Source organism: Geotrypetes seraphini, chromosome 6, assembly GCF_902459505.1.
Source record: "Geotrypetes seraphini chromosome 6, aGeoSer1.1, whole genome shotgun sequence".
Taxonomy (NCBI): Eukaryota; Metazoa; Chordata; class Amphibia; order Gymnophiona; family Dermophiidae; genus Geotrypetes; species Geotrypetes seraphini.
This window is the reverse complement of record NC_047089.1, coordinates 77,162,472-77,183,136: the sequence shown is the minus strand read 5'-3', so window position 1 is coordinate 77,183,136 and position 20,665 is coordinate 77,162,472. Positions and strand designations below refer to the sequence as shown.

The 20,665-nt window shown below is 40.9% G+C and overlaps 2 protein-coding genes across 3 annotated transcripts in view; one reads left to right on the top strand and one right to left on the bottom strand.

The window, feature by feature from the left end:
* TDRD3 (tudor domain containing 3) overlaps positions 1-20,665 on the bottom strand; it is a 308,084-nt gene that overhangs the window by 161,870 nt on the left and 125,549 nt on the right. For both annotated transcript variants that reach the window (XM_033948249.1, XM_033948250.1), the window contains exons 4-5: positions 16,010-16,170; positions 5,091-5,232 (exon numbers count right to left, since the gene is read on the bottom strand). In XM_033948249.1, coding sequence (XP_033804140.1) covers positions 5,091-5,232; positions 16,010-16,170 — 303 coding nt within the window. The remainder of the gene's footprint in view (positions 1-5,090; positions 5,233-16,009; positions 16,171-20,665) is intronic.
* LOC117362222 (dolichyl-diphosphooligosaccharide--protein glycosyltransferase subunit DAD1-like) lies at positions 17,906-18,253 on the top strand. Its single transcript, XM_033948251.1, has one exon. It carries the CDS (start codon positions 17,906-17,908, stop codon positions 18,245-18,247), a length of 342 nt encoding a protein of 113 aa, XP_033804142.1. The 3' UTR covers positions 18,248-18,253.

Sequence of the window (20,665 nt, the reverse complement as noted above, 5' to 3'; positions counted from 1 at the left end):
CGGTTCTAATTGACATGTTAGCTAGTAGTTTGAATTGTATGAAAAGGCAGATAGGGAAGCCATACTGGGTCAGACTAAAGGAACATCTAGCCCAGTATCTCATCTTCAAGGTGTCCAATCCAGGCCAGAAGTACTTGACAAAAACCCAAACAGTAGCAATGCCACTGCAAGCTGCAAAGGCAAGTTTGAAAACCATCTGGGAAAAAGAACTGAGAGGAGCAGATGCAAAGACAGTGGGAGAATGAAGATAGAGGGGAGAGAGAGAGGAATACATACTGGACTCCTGGGGAGGCAGGATGAAGAGGGAAGAAAAAGAGGGCCACATACTGGATCCCTGGGAAGAGAGGAGGAAGGGAAGAAAGAGGGAGAGATACTGGACCCTCTGTGGTGTGGCAGGAAGGAAGAAAGAGAGAGGAAGAAATAGTGACCCCCGGGGGAGAAGGAAGATGGGGAAGCCCCCATGGGGAGCATGTAAGACGAAGGGATGAGTGATGGGTGAAGCTAGAAATGGGGAGGGATAAAGGAGGTGATGTTGGACAGGTGGGGTGGGGGAGAAGGGACATAGAAAGATGGTGGTTGGCATACACAGGGGATAAGAACAGAAACAGAGAAAGGAGAGATGTTGGACAGGGTAGATAAGAATGAAGAGGAAAGATGGATAATGGATGTGGAATGGGAAGAAATGCCAGATGGACAGGAGAACAGAGAAGACAGAGGAAAGAAAGAACCAGACACTAGAACCAACAATAAGAAAAATAAAATGAACACATAACAAAGGTAAGAAAAATAATTTTATTTTATTTTCAAGGATTAGATTATGTCAATTTTTTGAATGTACATCTTCCAGAGCTGCTGTTGGTCATGAAAACTTAACATAAGAACATAAGAATAGCCTTACTGGGTCAGACCAATGAGTCCATCAAGCCCAGTAGCCTGTCTCATGATGGCGAATCCAGGTCACTAGTACCTGGCAAAAATACAAAGAGTAGTAACATTCCATGCTACCGATCCAGGAAAGAAGTGGCTTCCTCCATGTCTTTCTTAATAACAGACTATGAACTTTTCCAGGAAATTGTCCAAACCTTTCTTAAAACCAACTACACTATCCGCTCTTACCACAATCTCTGGCAATGTGTTCCAGAACTTAACTATCCTCATTCATTGTGGTGGTAAATTTACATCTACAAGAGCTTCAAAGGCTTCTCATTGCCTAGGATTAATCTTGCCCCAAGGATAATAAACTGACCACAGCCAGCAGGGGAAGCTCTGATTAGCTGGGGCTCCAGAGTCAGCAGGGGAAGCCCCAAATCAGCTAAATCGGCAGCCGCTGTTTTCCCTCTGCCAACTCTCAGCTGGATGGTGGCTCCAGAGCCATCATCAGCTGGGCAGTGGGGGACAACGGGAGCTATAGGCAAGAGGAAAAGCTGTGCCTAGTGACTGCTCTTCTGAGCAGGCACAATTCCTCCCCTTTTTTACGGGGCTACTCTGCACAAATAGCATGCCTATGATTTACATGCTATTTTTGTGTGCATAACCCTCTTAAAGAAAAATCGCTCCCAACATGATATTTTTTTACCATGTTGCTGGAGTGTTGTGCATCCTGCCCTGAGTTCTGAAAAAACTTGTCAGGCAGGCACAAATACTCATATGAGATGCTCAGCTCATTTTTATGTGCAGCAGCATTTGGATAAATTTTTCCCCTGCTTTTCCTTGAGATAATTTCCTTACCATCTGACTTCCAGTCATTTTATACTTTCTTTGGTAATATGTTTAGTTAGCCTTTTAAATTTTTTACAAGTCCACTTTTTTCCCCACCAGTGCAGCCTCAGTTGACCCTCCTTTTTCTCTTATATGGTGCATAGGCCGCTCACAGTGCATCTCAGGATGCAGCATGCAGGGGCAGGGTGCTGCCATTTTGAAAAGGTGGACCTGGAGGCAGGAGGAAGTAGGCACCCCTCCCTCCTGCCACTTCAGAAAAAGGAATGGGGGGCTTAGCCTGAGTCCCAGCAAGCCCCCTGACTCACCCACCCACCACTTTGGGGGGAGGAGAATGGAACAAGTAGTGTTGGTGAGCTGGGAGCCCAGCCCAGGGAGGGGGGAGGGTTCAAGAGGAGTATGCTGGATGAACAGGGGCTTTTTAAGTGAGGGGTTTCATGAGGGGTGCGCTGGACCACTGGAGTATTTATTAAGACTTAGGGGGAGTCAGAAAGAGTCTGCTGGACCACCAGGAATTCTTATTTTTTTTTGGGGGGGAGGACCCCTGCAGATTTTTGCAAGTTGAGCTGATGCAATTCTCTGACTTTCGGAAAATAAGGCTATGAGATCTCAGACCTGCTCAATTAAATACTAATGTGCTCCTTGTAATACACTGGCATAGAATTTTCTGTGGCTGCCACTGTTACTGATAAAAGCCACCAAGAACTCTTTTGTGTATCGGAAGCAGAACTAGGGATACCAGATTTTAGTTAAATAAAATCCGGACCCAAAGCATTGCTCCCAGGCCCACCCAATTCTGCCCCCATTTGGCCCATGTCACTTCCCGGCACCACTCCCTCAACTTGTTCTCATTGGGAGGGACATCACTGTGCTGCATGCACAGATGTCCTCCTGATGTGGTCCCAAAGAAGAAGTTTTTCAAAGCCCAGACAAAGTGCCGGGTTTTGAAAAGCAGTCTGGATGCCCAGAAATGCCCTCTAAAAAAGAGGACATGTCCAGGTAAATTCTGACAGCTGGTAACCCTAAGCTGATCTAATGTGCAAGCTAGATTGGCTACAACCAGTCTTGCTTGCAAAGTAAGCTTTTGAGCATCTGCCTCTTACTGTTGGAAGGAACATAACTCCCCCCCCCCTTTACAAAAGCACGGAACATATTTTTAGCGCCAGCTGGTGCGCTGAATGCTCTGTACTGCTTTCATGCTCATAGGAACTCTTTGACTGTCTTCCGCGCTTTTATAAAAGTAGGGGATAAATATTAAATACCATGTTCTGGGTGCTCAAGGATCCATCAAGGTTCAATTATAACACAAGGGAGTAAGGAGGAGGAGTAGGATTACAGATATGCCCAAGGACACATAGCTGAACATGGTTATAAAAGTAAAACAAAACTCCTATTAACTCAAAGAAGATAAAGCTTGTTGCTTCACAGGCTCAGGATTGAAGGATAGAAGCCTGAATTTGGGCCTGTGGCTGACAGGTCCCACACAAAGGTTACAGTCTCTCTCAGGTGCTCCACCCAGACTACAGTCTCAATCTCTCTCTCTCTCACCAGTACTAAACCAAAAATAGGCCTATCTCAACCAAGTTATGGTAGTTACATGTAGGTGGGGAAGGCACACACTGGGGATACACTTCTTTCTTCCTTTGGCCTCCTTAACCCAACTCTAGCCCTTTGTTTTATACTTCCTGGCTCTACCTCTCCCATGTCACTTCCTCTTTGGGTGGGACTATAAGGTGGTCCTGATTTTGTCAACAAGTATTCTTAAGGGACAATATCCTATAGACTCCCTCACAAAGGAAAAGAATTTTAGGAAATATGATGAACGGAAAAGGATAAGAAAGAGATTGAGAAAAGACAGAATAAAAGATAAATGGAAATAAGGATGAAATAAGTCATGTTATCGGGGGGAAGGAGGAGATCTGACCAGATAAAATAAAATGAAAATAAACTAAAGAAGGAAACAAGAGGGAAAGCTATGAGGGGGAAGAAGAAGAGAACCTATTTAAGGACTAACTAATTCAAATATCCATTTAACTGTATGTTAGTGGTGACTGTTCAACTGTATATCCTTACATTCGTTGCAGGGCAATGCTATCTGGTTGATGTGAATTTTGACGACTGGAGTAGTTCCAGCCTCCACAACTTTTCTACTGATTCCCCGACGAAGCATTGGGTGAAACGGGACCCATTGGAATCAGAACTTCTCCAAGTATAAGTTAGGCGATTGTTTTGATATTATATTCAGTTACTGATGAATTTTGAAGAGGGTTTTTTATGACCTATGATTACATGAAATTGATCAGCTTTGGCTGTTTTGAAACGACATTAAGAAGGTGTATGAGGTCTTTTTCTCTCTTGTTTATCACATGCCTCATAGCCAAGTATTTTATGGTTTTGGATATCGATTTAACCCACATTTGTGGGATTATTGATAACATTCCTTGAGAGATTTTTTTAAGTATTTTTCCAGCTCTACCCAGTAGGTTGATCTTTTGATTATTTTGTTTGTAGAGTTCTTTTGTCTTTTTTGTTAAATGCCCAAACATACATATATTTATTTACAAAATGTATGCCCTGCATTATATCTCACAATTCTAAGCCGTTTACAAAATATAAAAACCTAATAATAAATGCTAGACAAACATTAAAAACAGAAAGCCAAATCATTCAGAAAGCTTTAAATTTTGTTTGTAAAACAATGGGCAACCACTGATGTCAAAAACAACATTTACTTCCCTTCTATCAATTATAAACATTACTTACAGCTTAAGTAGTAGACTAAAAAATATTAAAATTTACTGTTTTTACCTAATTAGTTGAGTCAAAATGTTCTAAATGCAATAAATATCTGAACTGTGCCTAGAATATAATTAAAGCCTGGTAGAAATGAAATGTGAACATGAAAATGTAAACATGTAAGTATTCATTGTCACTATTAGTTTACATGATATGAAGCAGGAACAACTATTTATGCTTTGGACAATGTGACTGGTGTGTTTTCAGTAAAAAGATTTAAAAGACAAAGTGTCAAGAATTTCAACTTAAACTGAAAAGATGCAGTAGTTTCTGCCCAATTCTGAGTGTTACAAGTGTTAAAATTCTGAAGGACAAACCACAAAAATGCTATTTCCAACATAAAAGTTTTTCTACAGCGAGGCTTGTACAACATTCTGCCTGCAGTGCAGAACAGCACATTGATTTGCTTCTGGTAACACTGGCCTTTAAAAGCAAATAGGAAAATGAAGTTTCAGCAGACCATGCACAGTCTCAGCTTGTCACATTTTATTCATATTGTGTATGCCAAGGTCAATTTCATACGGCAAAACTCATCATGCAGAAGCTATCAGAGCAGAGAAGAAAGCATGTTACCTCACCCTTTGCAACGCCCATTTTTCTATCAGGTGCTCCACTTCACCTCCAAGCACTACAGTGTTGGTATCATCTAGAAGTAAGAATCCATTTTTCACTTCAACAGTTTGTATTAGCTTTATTTTTGTGCCAGGTGGAGTGTTTAAGCTAGAAAAAGAAAGAGATGGAATATTAAAATGTTAGCTCTGCGTAAGATAATAATGCAGTTCAGGTTTCTTAGAATTACTGAGAAGTCAAGCTTCAAAATCAAACAGCCTCTCTCCTTCACTGGAATGCCAACCTTGTAAATTCTATAAGGGAGTATCAAGGATGTATGAAGAAAGATTCCATCAACAGTGTTGGAGCAATAAGCAAAAGCAACCAACATATAGAGCAGAACAGAAGTAGTAGTGGTATAAAAAGTTGGGCTGGATTTTTTCAGATGAGAATGCTTGGCAGGCCTCACAACCAAATGATTAGATTACAAACAAGTTAAAAGGAATCTGGCTATTGATAGCTCTCGCTATTCTATTGTAGGAGATAGCTGTTTATGCCCCTCTAAGTTTATAGCAACAAAAAAGGAAGGAGGGGTCCAACCTTATCTGCAGAAAAAATCAACCAGGAACAAACAAAAACCAACTGCAGATGTGTACAAGATGCAGGCAGAAATTTACTTTGTGAGACGCTTTACAGGAGTTGGCGATTCTCGGCACATTGGACCTTTTGGTTTATGATTTTTTATTCCATATTTTTTGTGGCATATTTTTTAAACCTTTTTGCATATTGGACCCCTGACGAAGGTTTGTCCGAAACATGGACCGTGTTTTTCCCTTGTTTGGGAAAAAGGTTTTTATAAATTTATATTTGTCACAATAAATTTTGTCTGCATCTTGTACACATCTGCAGTTGGTTTTTGTTTGTTCCTCTAAGTTTATAACAATTAGAGAAGAACTTTGTTGCCAATTCACAATTCAATAAGTCATAACTAGAGTCGCAAAATTTCTCACACAATCCATCCGGAGACGAACAGCCACCTAAGCCCGTCACCATTCCTTATTCTTATTAAGTACTATGATGCAGACACCTTTGGTACCAGAGACAAGTTTGTGCAATTTTCCCCCACTAATACTAGCAGTGAATCAGACGATAATAATACCTACCACAGGGATCGGTCTTGGGACCGATCCTTTTCAACATATACATAAGAGACCTGACTCAAGGGCTTCAAGGTAAAATAACACTATTCGCCGACGACGCCAAACTATGCAACATAGTAGATAACAGCACCTTGCCCGACAGTATGGAACAGGACCTGCTCTTATTGGAACATTGGTCCTCGACTTGGCAGCTAGGCTTTAATGCCAAAAAATGTAAGGTCATGCACCTTGGCAGCAAAAACCCGTGCAGAACTTACACTCTGAATGGTGAGACCTTAGCTAGGACTAGGGCAGAACGTGATTTGGGAGTAATCATTAGTGAAGACATGAAAACTGCCAAGCAGGTGGAGAAAGCTGCATCCAAGGCTAGACAAATGGTGGGATGCATCCGTAGAGGTTTCGTCAGCCAGAGGCCCGAAGTCATAATGCCCCTGTACAGATCCATGGTGAGACCTCATCTTGAATATTGTGTTCAATTCTGGAGACCACATTATCAAAAAGATGTGCGGAGAATCGAGTCGGTTCAGCGAATGACCACCAGGATGGTCTCGGGACTCAAGAACCTCCCATATGAGGAAAGACTGAATAAACTGCAACTATACTCGCTCGAGGAACGTAGAGAGAGGGGGAACATGATTGAGACTTTTAAATATATCACGGGTCGCATCGAGGTGGAAGATGATATCTTCTTTCTTAAAGGACCTTCAACCACAAGAGGTCATCCGCTGAAAATCAAAGGTGGGCAATTTCATGGCGACGCCAGGAAGTATTTCTTCACCGAAAGGGTAGTCGATCATTGGAATGAACTTCCATTGCAGGTGATTAACGCCAGCAGCGTGCTCGATTTCAAAAAGAAATGGGATATGTATGTGGGATCTCTAGCCGGGTGAAGTCTGGGGGTGGGTCATTAGCATGGGCAGACTTGATGGGGTACAGCCCTTTTCTGCCGTCATATTCTATGTTTCTATGTTTCTACCACGTCATTAATCCTGTATTGACTTACTTAGTGCACCTACAAGGAAATATTTCGCCTTTGGATTAAAATAAAAATGAGTATTTTTATTTATGTTACACTTATTAATTTGTGCAATTATTCTTTGTCTGGTAAGATACTGATGCATGAAACTACAACAGGACAAGATATATTAAATTGTGTTTATGAACTTTTGCATAGAACTTAACGGTATTGCGGTATATAAACTGTTATTATTATTATTTTGCAAAAATACAATTTATCTCGGTCAAAACTAACTTCTGTAGCTACAGATGGAGCTCCTTCAATGGCCGGAAAAAACTTTTCAAAATAAACCCAAGTTTCAATGAAAAATTATGTTTTTGCTTTTTTGCGACCCAGATAAACTTAAACCTTGTTTATTTGGCCCGTGTCAGCCTTTGAGTTTGACATGCTTGCTCTACAGTGTACTCTCAAAGAGGAAACGTAATATTTTTTGTAGTGGATCATCCCAAACCTCGTTTGCCTCCATTTTCTCATCTTCCTTCAATTCAGAAATTAGTATTACCAGAGATAGAGAAAGAAAGGAGTAAAAAATAGAGAGGGCTGAGAATGTGAGACAGATGAACGCTTGGAATACTCTCCCGGAGGAAGTTGTAACGCAGACCACCATTCTGAGATTCAAGGGCAAATTGGACGCACATCTTCTTGCGAATCACATTGAAGGATACGGGTAAACAGGGTCTCCATCAGGGAGCACCTAGCTTGGCCTCCGCATGTGCGGGTCGCTGGACTAGATGGATCTAAGGTCTGATCCGGTGAAGGCATTTCTTATGTTCTTATGACTGGAAGGCTGGAGAGGGGTGGGGGGAGGGTTCTAATACTGATGCATGCCTCATTGATTTTTGGTTCATTTTGAAGCACTATCATGGTGCTGTACAAGTTCTAAGAATGTTCAGCACCAATAAGCATCACTCTTCGATCGGGTAACACCCTCGCTGTTGATAAAACCTCCAAAATCCTAGGCTGCATTCTTGACTCCACACTAAACATGGAAGCTCAAATCTCCAATATCCTGAAAAAGTCCCTCTTCACCATGTGGCAACTAAGACTCATCAGACCATACTTCTATCAGCATCACTTTGCTCTGATTGTACAGTTGATGATTCTACCACAGCTGGACTACTGTAACTCTGCCTACATGGGAATTAATTCCGCACTGGTCCATAAAATGCAACTCATTCAAAACACAGCTGTAAGACTAATCTTCAACCTTAAAAAATACGACTCGGTCTCAGCCTTCATCAAACAATTACACTGGTTATCCATCCCATCATGAATAAAATTTAAAACATCATGCATCATTTGCCAAATACTTCAGGGAAACTCAGCGGCCCCAATCATCCAGCTCTTCTCAAAGGCATGGTCTACTTCTCGCAGAACCCTCAACAGAATACTACTAAACCTCCCATCAACAAAGAATCTCCAATACAAGCATGTTTTTCACTCCATGCTAACCTTCCTAGGAGTTAAAACCTGGTATGACCTCACTAAAATGGCCAGAACGGAACCCAGCTACACCACATTCCGGGAAAAAACTGAAAACCTTCCTCTTTGATTTTCCTCTTTGATTTTGACCTTCCACTCAGATTTTCCTCTTCCCATTCCTGCCTAAGTTCCCCCCTCTCTCCCCCTCCCTCCCTTCCCTGTCCCTCTCCTTTTTCCCTCTCTTCTTTATGTAAGTTGCCTTGAGCCTGCATAGGTATGCGCGACACAGAAATAGAAGATTAGATTAGATTAGATTTAAAGTTGTTTTATATGTGGTAGTAATGGTGGGTGGAAAAATGGAGAGAGGGGCAGGTAGAAGAGAGGCCCCCTCCTTAATTTCTGCCCAGGGTCCCAGCATGTCTAAAATTGAACCTGTAAGCAAGTAACATGACAAATGGTTCCCAAGGTGGGATACATGTATGTTTATGGCTAGTGTAGTGTTATGAGGCTGCAACCCTGATGACCTATGTTAATAAAGCTATGGCTTACTTAACTCCATTATGTGATCTGACTGCTTTTGTGGGTAGGAAAAGTAAAAAAGAAATACAGTGCTCCCCCGCAAATTCTTGGTTGGCGGTTCGCGGTCCCGGTCATTCGTGGTATTTTGTGACTGCGAATGACCGGGCAGGGGAGGCAGGAGGGGGCAGCTGGAGAGGCAGGAGAGGACAGCCAGAGCGCCAGCGAGTGAAGGAAATTACTCGCTGTATGCTCCGACCGCCTCTTCGTGTACTAAAGTAGGGCCTTACCAATCAGGAGCTGAATGTAGTAGTCCTCCATACTGAACTCTGCACATAAAAAAGTGTGAAAAATTCAGCTTCAAGCCACAACATTACATGTTGATCAGAACTATGGGATAAAGGGGAAGAGATGGAGCTTGGCTACTTTTTCTTTAAAGTTAAGATTCCACAACAGCATATTAAATGACAGCACATTTAGAGAAGAGATGAGACAGCTGACAGAAAACCACAACTATTAATCTATTTTATTATTATCTAAATGCAGGCTGATATGCAATTACATACACCTGGGCTTTTATAACTATGTTTGAGCTGTTCCATTATTCTACCTAAGGTCAATATATAAAACATCAGCAATTTTCTCACATTCACAGTCGTGAGCTGGTTTTATAGGAACAAATGCACTGCTCAGAAGAGTGTAGCAAAGAATTTGAAGAGCCTCCTTCTAATTGTTAAGTTTTTCAAAGCCAGTTAAGCAAACTAAATTAAATGTCCTAAATTCAACTGAAAGATTACAACAAAACAAGTAAAGCTCTTTGAGCAGAGTACTTGCTTGTACAAGAGTGAATAAAAAATTAAAGGCAATTGTTAAATTATGCAATATACCGGAACAGAGCTAGTGAAATGCAACATATGTACTCATACATTGCCTGTTAGAGAGTTTGTCTATGCATAGTGCAGCGATCTGCCTTTAATCATATGGTAGCCACAAGGTCAGAAACACAGATGCTCCATTGCAAGATTGCACCATCAGAGAACGTACAGTAGTGTGCTTTCTTTGGGCAGAGGGAGTGAAACATATGGAAATTCATCATCAGATATTGACTCAATATGGACATAACACCATGAATCAATGAAAGGTTTAAGAGTGGGTAGAAAGGTTTAAAGCAGGAAGAGCAAGTGTAACTGACGATGGTCATTCTGGTCGCCCATCAACATCACGTATACAAGAGCACATTGACAGGGTGGATGCCTTGATTAGAGACCGACGGATAACAGTGTCTCAATTGGCTGCAGATGTGGATATCAGTTATGGATCTGCATTTGCCAAAATGCATGATGACTTGAGATACAGGAAAGTCTGCACATGATGGGTTCCCAAACAAGCAACTGCATGTGGAGGTTGTGACCCAGTTCCTGAGACAGTATGAAGAAGATCTGGGTTTTCTGAACAGAATTATCACTGACAATGAGACATGGGTGCATCACTGCGACCAGGAGGGCAAAAGACAAAGCATGAAGAAGTAAAGGAAGCGGTGCTCACCTGGCTTCAGAATAACCGAAAAACTTATTCTCTGCAGGAATGAAGAAGTTAGTTGAACGATACAACAAATGTATCATCTTGCATGGGGACTATGTGCAAAAGCGATTGTTCAATTGCTCACAGGTACTTCTATTAAAGCCGTTAAATGTATTTTGCCTTTACTTTTTGATTTACCCTCATATATTAGGAAGGAAGGTTCATTAAGTCCATTTAAGGGTTTCTGTAAACCAGACCACTCCTCCTCTTTGCAGATGGCATTTAATTTGACTACGAAGAACCTATTTTAATATTTTTTGCTACAAAGGATGACTAGCACTATAAACACACACTGTACATGCAAGAACCTTATTTAGAAACTGGGTGGTTATATGTAAATCAACTTAAACATGAAAAGTTGTATTCCTGACCTATTACATTTTATTATTATTATTTTGTGTCAGCCATGCTTTGTTCCACTTTCCTGTTGTGAATTATTTTGCACACAATGTGTAAAGGCCAGAACCTGTCCAAGCTGACTAGATGCCACACAATCCTTAAATATCTCAATTTGTATACTTTGGAGGAAAGGTGGAAGAGGGGAGATATGATAAGAGTCGTTTAAATACCTACATAATATAAATGTGCATGAGTCGAGTCTCTTTCATTTGAAAGGAAACTCTGCAATGAGAGGGCATAGGATGAAGTTAAGAGGTGATAGGCTCTGGAGTAATCTGAGGAAATACTTTTTTACGGAAAGGATGGTAGATGCGTGGAACAGTCTCCCAGAAGAGGTGTTGGAAACAGAGACTGTGTCTGAATTCAAGAGGATCTGGGATAGGCATGTGGGATCACTGAGAGAGAGAAAGAGATAATGGTTACTGTGGATAGGCAGACTAGATGGGCCATTTGGCCTTTATCTGCCGTCATGTTTTTATGTTTCTAATCCAAGGTTAGACTATCAAATTCATGGAACATGACAAAGATGGACAGAAAAGCAAAGGTTATAACATAACCAGATATAGAAAACTGTTTGAAAACTTAAGCATCAGCCAAAAGACATTTGGAACCAGGTTAACAAGTTTAGACTTTTGGAACCAGGTTAACAAGTTTCTTATCCATAGCAAATTTTCCCCATAGAAAATAGAATATGTTAAGTCCTGAAAGCACCAATTGAGACCATATAGATAAGTATTCCAGTTTATAAAACTATAAATTTTTTAACTGTCTCACCATGCATGTGCATTTCTTTCTACCTGCCACTGTCACACTGAACCACCTTATACCAGTTATATACAGTAACTTAAGAGAAGAATACAATTCCATGGGAAGGAGAAGTGGTATATGAAAACTTGCATCCTGGTGTCCATGGAGATCCTCTGCTTCATGCTAGGTAACTTGATTTACTCTCATGGTGTGGTCACAAGAGGTACTTGGCGGTCTGGCTCACACTCCACCTGAGCTCAGGCCCCCTCCATAACCAAAGCATTGGTTTTATGGCTGGCAGGGATGTCCAATCTCCACCAGTTGATGAGATCTGCTGCCCAGAAATGCCCCTGTACTCCCTCAGGAGCGAAGAAGTTTGCAGCCTCCTTTCTAGTCACCAACACCAGTAATCCTTATGCATGTGCAGTGAAGGGCTCAGGATGGGCTGGAGAGGGCTTCAATGGCAACTCCAGTAATTGAAACATAAGGACAGTACAAGGTGGACTTCTACAGTCTATGACCCAGAAATATCAAAGGACAATTTAATCACAAATTTATAATTTGTGTAACTATTGGGTAGACAGGATGGACCGTTCAGGTCTTTATCTGCTGTCCTTTACTACGCTATTATATCTTGTATTAAAGGTGGTATAGTAAATGTCAAATAAAATATAAACCATTAGCAAATGTGTTTTCCAGGTAAAATGCCTGAATTCCAAAGGACGACTTATCTATAATAATAAAATGCTAAGCGCGCATGCACACTCTTGCCGCGTGTTCCCTAAGATCTGATCTGTCGGGATGTGGCCACAAGAGTGCGCATGCACGCTTACCAGCATCTCTCTCTCTCTCTCTCTGGCAGCGGGCTTGAACACTTGCAATTACCTGACAAAGTTCATTTTTTAGCTCAAGCCACCGCCGCGGCTCCTCTCTCGAACCGCACCATGCGGGGATCGAGAGAGGAGCTGCAGCGTCGGCTTTGAACTAAAAACTGAACTTTGAAAGCGGGCCAGGGACCGCAGCCAGCCGCCGATCACCTCCACGAGCGAAGTGAAGAGCCGGCCCGGGCAGCACAAGGTGCATGCCCGACTAGGCTCTGCCTAACGTTGACTGCATGGCCGAGCTGCTGCTGTTGCTGCTCCACGCAACCCCGGCCTCCTCCTCCTCCTCCCTCAGATGTGTGCGCACAGACGGGTGGGTGGCCTGCAGACAGGAGGCAGCCGAAGCCGGAAACGCACAAAGCTTCCTGGGGAGGTGGGGGGGAAAGTCGCGCGACAGTGAGGAGGAAATGGGAGCAGGCCGCAGAGGCTGTCGGTGGCGGCTTGAGGTGGAGGGCAGTCAAAAAAGAACGGAGGTAAGGATTGCTGCTGGACATGGGAAGAGGTGCTGATGGAGGGGGGGCAAAAAAAGGAAGGGAGGCCTACTGCTGGACACGTGGAGCAGGAAAGAGATGCTGCTGGACAGGTGGGAGTTAAAACAAAGGGAGAAGGGCTGCTGCTGGATAAGGGGAGCAGTGAAGGGGGGTAGACACAGGGGAGGTAAAAGGAAGGGAGAATGGACAGGGAGAGCAGGCAAGGGGTGGTGGTGGACAGCCGAGGAAAAAGAAAGAAAGAAATACAGAAACAGGCTAAGGAGAGAGAGAGAAATAAATAAATACAGACACACACACACATATTCTAGCACCCGTTAATGAAACGGGATATAAGACTAGTTAGAACATAAGAGTTGCCATACTAGGACAGAATAAGATTCATTAAGCCCAGTATCCTGTTTCCAACAGTGGCCAACCGAGGTCACAATGACATGGTAAGATCCCATGGAGTAAAACAGATTTGATGCTGCTTATCCTAGGAATAAGCAGTGGATTTCTCAAAGTCCATCTTAATAATGGTTTAAGGATTTCTGTTTTAGGAAATTATTCAAACCTTTTTAAAACCCTGCTAAAACTGCTTTCACCAAACTCTCCAACAACAAATTCTAGAGTCTAATTACACATTAAGTGAAGAAATATTTGCTCCAAATTATTTTAAATTTACTACTCAGAAGCTTCATCATTAGCCCCCCTAGTCCTAGTAATTTTGGAAAGAGTAAACAAGTGATTTGCATCTACCCATTCCACTCCACTCAGTATTTTATAGACCGCTATCATACCCCACCGAGTCATTTCTTTTCCAAGCTGAAGAGCCCTAGCCGCTTTAGCCTTTCCTCATAGAGAAGACGTCCCATCCCTTTTATCATTTTCATTGCCCCTTTCTGTACTTTTTCTAATTCCACTATATCTTTTATGAGTTGCGGCGACCAGAACTGCACACAGTATTCAAGCTGGGGTCACAATTGTCATTATCTCACCAGCTATTTCCATCTCTAGATCAGTAATAAATATGTTAAAAAGCAGCGATCCTAGCACAGACCTCTTAAAAAATAAAAGAAGGACTCTGAAGCCTTAAGTACAAGAGGTATCTGTAAGTGGTTTCTGACATGCAAAATGACCTGCATCAATTGTTTCTAAAATAACAATCAGAGAGAGTAAAATATTGCTCAGAGATCTAGGTAATTTAAATGGAGTGTACAAGTACGCATGTTGCCATCATGCACACTTATGGGTGCATATACAATGGACAATTTAAAAAAAAAAAAAAAGCTTTTTCCACATATAGAAAAAAATTTTATACATGGTAAATCCTTTATAAAATCATCCTCTTAAAATACAATACAAATAATTTGAAAACTGGGTTATGATTATACCTATGAATTGCAGCAAGAATTTATTTATCCTTGCAACTATGGGCTCCTTTTACTAAGGTACGCTAGTGTTTTTAGTGCGCGTTGAAGATTAGCGCACACTACGTGTAAAATACTAACGCCGGCTCTATGGAGGCATTAGCATGTAGCGCATGTGGCAATGTAGCATGCGCTAAGCGCATGCTAAAACCGCTAGTGCAGCTTAGTAAAAGTAGCCCAATGTGTATGAAAGCCCATTATCTACTTGGGTATTAATTCTCTTAGCTGAAGACTGGATTTCAGACTGTCCTTTTATGTTCAAATAATTTTTGGGGTGAAGAAAATAATATGCTTTTTAGGCAAATAAATGCCTAAATAAATAAATTAGACACTCACAAGAAAGCCTTATCAAAATTTATTTTTTAACAAAGCAAATAATTAAAATAACTACTGATATTAGCTATTTTGTCATAGACATAAAATTGAGGAAAGGGATTGTGATTTACGAAGGAGGATGGATTTGATGTATCGCTTTTTATAGTTGAAACCAAACACATATTATATACAGGTGCTTATTTTGTAGCTGTGGCAATGGAGGGTTAAGTGACTTGCTCAGTCAAAAGAAGTTGCAGTGAGAATTGAACCTAGTTTCTCCATTTGTCAGCCTTTTGAACTAACCATTAGGCTACTCCTCTATTCCATTCTCAATCAGAAAACAACTCTGTTCAGTTACATTATCTAATTCTGTACAGCTACTCAAATCTTTGAAGCAACTCCTTAATACTGTGTTTCCCCGAAAATAAGACTGTGTCATATTAATTTTGGGTCTAAAAAATCCACTTAGGCTTACTTTCATTTACAACAATGATTTACAACAATGATCTCTCCCTTCCTCTCCTCTACCCCAATTCTTCCTCTTTTTTCACCCCCCCCCCCCTCATGTGCAGTATCTTTCCTCCCCTCTCACCCATTCCCTTGTGCAGCATCTTTCTATACCTCCCTCCCATCCCCCTGTGCAGCAGAACCCCACCAACCCTCCCACAGTGAGACTGACATATCTCCGCTCCGAGGCCTCCTAAAGCAACAGGGGTGGGGGTTGCTGAATCAACGAGTCAATTTTTTTGAGAAAATCAGGCAGCACTAGTGTCTGGGATGGAGTTAGGGAGTGTCGGGTATATTTTTTTTGGGGGGGGAGGGGGCTTGAGGGTCAATCTTAACTAGGGCTTATTTTTGGGTAGGGCTTATATTAGGAGCATCTTTAAAAATCATGTTGGGGCTTATTTTCGGGATGGGTCTTATTTTCAGGGAAACAGGATAGGAAAAATATAAGCAGGATAATAAAAATTGCATAAACAAAACAATCTCTTTCATGTATGGCACTCACCTTATTTGAGATAAATAATTAAATTCTATTGCTGTACAGTTTGTGTGGCCATCAGTCATCTGTAAACGCAACATTCGAGGAGCAGCCTGAGACTCTTCATTATCCTTTGGTGCAGAAACATTGCGGATTTTTTGAATCTGCAGAACACATGGGCCTTCAAGCTTTTAAGGCAAAAGCAAAGACGAAATGCCAATGAACAAAAACAAGCAGAACATAACTTCCTCATTATATAAGATTTCATCAGTGCTATTTATTGGCAAAGAATATGAAAGTTGCTTATCTGTAATAGATGTTTTCTGAAAACAGCAAGATAACAGTCTTCACACATAGGTGACATCATTCAATAGACTGTCCTATGGGGCTACCACAGTCCCATATAAAACTCTTATTATTATAAGCAAACTTCTGTGAAGATATGATATCATGTAGTTCTCAGAGAACATATGTTACAGGCATGCAACATTGTTTCTCTGAGGACAAACAAGGTATCATTGCCCTCAGAGATGGCAATCCCTAGTTATAACAGAAACTGAGGAAAAGCAGGAAAACATAATATAAAAAGTCAACAACCATAGGTTTGATAGCAAATCCTTTTTCTTTAATTTTTTAATGCAAGCAACTTCAAAATAATAAAAACAGAACTCGATGGGGGGGGCAAAGAATTGAATTTTAAACATCAAAGGGTTTCTTGCATTGGAAATCCCTCTCTAAAGAGTAATATTATGTGAATGTGTGGACAGAAGTTCATGTTACAACTTGCAGATCTCTTCCCATGAAGCATTAGTAAAAGTGATGCCATTTGGAATTCAGTTAGATTTGGCTACCGTAGTCCCAGGTTTGTTGAGGCAAAAACAAACAAAAAGCTTAGTAGACTTTCTAAGAGATTCCTTATAATCCAACCTAATGTTCTTTTGCAATCCAAGTTGTATAAGGCACATTCACTTTCATGAACACGTGGCCTAGGAAAAAATGTTGGCATAAGGATCAATTGGTTTAAGAGAACATTCAACACCACCTCAGGCAGGAATTTAGAAAGCATGTGCAGAATCATCCTATCATATTAAAATCTTGTATAGGGCAACAACTTTCTCAGTAACTGCCCCCATGATCTGGAACTCATTGCCAACTAATATTAGAGAAGAGCAAAATTTGGATAAATTCAAAGGTGCATTAAAATGTTTTCTTTTTAAAGACGCCTTCGAACACTGACCTTCCCTTTTCTGTTTTTCAGATACATAACAGTAAAACAAGTTAATCCCTTCATTCCTTTTGTTTTTCCTTCAATGTTTTTCTTTTCTAAACTAAACTAAAACTTAGTTCTTGTATACCGGGTCATCAACCAGAGGAATCTCGACATGTCTTTGATTGTATAGGTCCATTGTTTTTTTTAGTCCGTCCCTAGAACTTCAGATAGGCGTTAAATCAAATTTTAAATAAAACTTGGAAAAAACATGGAAACTAAGGCCCGAAGGTCATGGATTCTGTGTTTAAATGTGTCCAACACCATAAAGATGCCTCAACTCACATTTATCGTTGGTTCAAAGAAAATTCTCTTCAACTGGATTACTATCACACTTTGGTATCAAGAGAGAAGGAGGCATAATAGGAAATCTCAATAAAATCAAGACCTACATACAGTGAACTACAAAAGGTGTAATACTTTTCCATTATATGATGGTGACATGCACCAGCTGCACAAATGTTTGGAAGAAGGGAGGAAGGCTTATGTATATAATTTTAAGCAAGATTGTTAAATTTTATAAAATACATAAAGCACAATTTACAAGAAAAGAATATCAGTAGTTACAAGGAAAAACAGAAAAATTTAAAAAATAATGAATAGAAATGTAGCATGCTTGTTTCTGCGCCCGTGGGGGGAGGTCGCTCGCTTAGACCATGTCGACGTCGGTAGTGTCGGTGGTGTCGCGCTTCCTGGACGAGTACCTGAGCTTGACGCCGCAGCGGCTGGAGGTGCTGGACGCCTACCTGCTCTACATCCTGCTGACAGGCGCCATGCAGTTTGTCTACTGCCTCCTAGTGGGCACCTTTCCCTTCAACTCCTTCCTGTCGGGCTTCACCTCCTGCGTGGGCTCCTTCGTCCTGGCTGTCTGTCTGAGGATTCAAATAAACCCACAGAACAAAAGCGACTTCCAGAGCATTTCGCCCGAGATGGCCTTTGCCGACTTCCTCTTTGCCAGCATCATCCTTCATCTTGTCGTCATCAACTTCGTTGGCTGAGTTCCAGGGAAATGGCAATGGGGCAAGAGACAATGTGAGAGCCTGTTTCCAGTTTTTTGGCCTCTTTAATGGAAATGTGACTGGCTGTGGGGACGGAATTGTGCTCGGATCTTTGGGAACAACTGCCAGCACCATTTAGTGGTCTGACACTGTTTAAGGCCAACAATTTTCTATTTTTTTTCTAAATAAAATGTCATTTTTATGCTAGAAAAAAAAAAAAAAGAAATGTAGCATTTATATTCTCAAGCACCCAACCTACCTGAAAAAGGGAAAAAAACAAAAGTAGTATTTAAGAGGCAAAAATGAACATAAATGACAAGAGTATTCTAGGGTTTCAAAAATACCTAATATAGATGCCTTTTTATTAAGATGTGTTAGGGAGTTTTTAATCACCAGCCACTGCAGTAAAAGCTTCGACATTCATAGAATTCCCATGAGCGTCAGAGCTTTTACTGCAGCAACAGGTGATAAAAAACCCTACCGCGGCTTGATAAAAGGGAGCCACAATGTAATGTTTGACCATAAACCAACCCAACAGCAAGTATGAATGGATGAATTTAAAAGAAAGAACATTTCTGGAAGACTTTACCTGAAGAAACAATTTCATATGCTTTGGGCTCTACAAAACTAAAAGACTTTTTAGCAAAAATATCTGGAAAAGTGAAGAGAGGCTTGTCAAGTAGTCAGGAAAGCAAAGATAGAAATGAAAGAAAAAATAGCTGACACTGTAAAACAGGGAGACAAGACTTTTTTAGATATTTCAGTGATAGGAAGAAGTGCAAAAGTGGAATTGTGAAACTTAAAAGTGAAGGGGAGAAATATGTAGAAGCTGATAAAGAAAAGGCTGAATTGCTTAACAACTATTTCTGTTCTGTGTTCACAGCTGAAGATCCGGAAGTGGAACCACAGAAGACATATGAGAATAAGGATGGTGGAGTGGTAGACCCTGATCCATTTTCAGAGGGTTGTGTTCATTAGTAGCTAGCTAAATTAAAGGAAGACATGGTGACGGGGCTGGATAGTGTACATTTGAGGGTGCTGAAGGAACTTAGGGAAATTCTGGTGGCTCTAATGACTTTTTCAATGCTTCTCTTGAGTCAGGAGTGGTATTGGAGGGCTGAAAAAAGGTGGATGTGGTCTCTCTACACAAAAGAGGAAGTAAGGAAGAAGTAGGGAAATACAGGCCAGTTAGTCTATGGTAAGAAAATTAATGGAAACACTTTTAAAACAGAGAATGGTAAAGTTTCTGGAATCTGGTGGATTACAGGACTGGAGGCAACATGGATTCACTACCGGTAGGTCTTGTCAGACAAATCTGATCAATTTCTTTGACTGGGTGAGAAGATTATTGGGTAGAAGGAATGCCCTAGATGTAGTATATTTAGATCTTAGCAAAGCCTTTGACAGTGTTCCACACAGACATCTAATAAATAAACTTAGTGCTCTTGGTATGGGCCCCAAAGTGACATGCTGAGTCAGGAACTGGTAAGTGGTAGACAAAGAGTAGTGATTAATGGAGATTTCTCTGAGGAAAGGGATGTCACCAGTGGTGTGCCTCAAGGTTCTGTTCTTGGGCCTGTTTTTTTTAACATTTTTATAAGCGATATTGCTGAAGGGCTATCAGGTAAGATTTGCTCTTTGCAATAGAGTAGACACCCCGGATGGTGTGAAGAAAGACCTAGCAAAGCTTGAAGAATGGTCTGAAATTTGGCAGTTAAAATTTAATGATAAGAAATGCAAGGTCATGCATTTGGGCTGCAAAAACCCAAGGAACAGTACAGTTTAGGGGGGTGAAGAACTTATGTGCACAACAGAAGAGCAGGACTTGGTTGTGATTGTATGTGATAATCTTAAGGTGGTCAATCAGGTTGAAAAAGTGATGGCGAAAGCTAGAAGGATGCTAAGGTGCATATGAAGAGGTATGGCCAGTTGGAAAAAAAGAGGTATTGATGCCCCTGTATAAGACTCTGGAGAGACTTCATTTAGAATATTGTGTACAATTCTAGAGACCGCACCTTCAAAAAGATATAAAAAGGATGGAGTCGGTCCAGAGGAAGGCTACTAAAATGATGTGTGGTGTTCGTCAGGCACAGGCTTAAAAGACCTCAATATGTATACTTTAGAGGAAAGGCATAAGAGGGGAGATATGATAGAGATGTTTAAATACTCACATTGCGTAAATGCGCATGAGTCAAGTCTCTTTCATTTGAAAGGAAGTTCTAAAATGAGAGGGCATAGGATTAAATTAAGAGGTAATAAGCTCAGGAGTAATCATAAGGAAATACTTTTTTACAGAAAGGGTGGTTAGATGACATCATGTTTCTATGTCAAAGTAATTTTTAGGAAACAAAACTAGGGCCAATAGAAATAACTTGCTGACATAATTGCAAATATTGATTTCAATTATATTTTCTTATC

Coding starts and splice junctions, on each gene's coding strand:
- LOC117362222 (XM_033948251.1), top strand. CDS start 17,906: ATGTCGACGTCGGTAGTGTCGGTGGTGTCGCGCTTCCTGGACGAGTAC.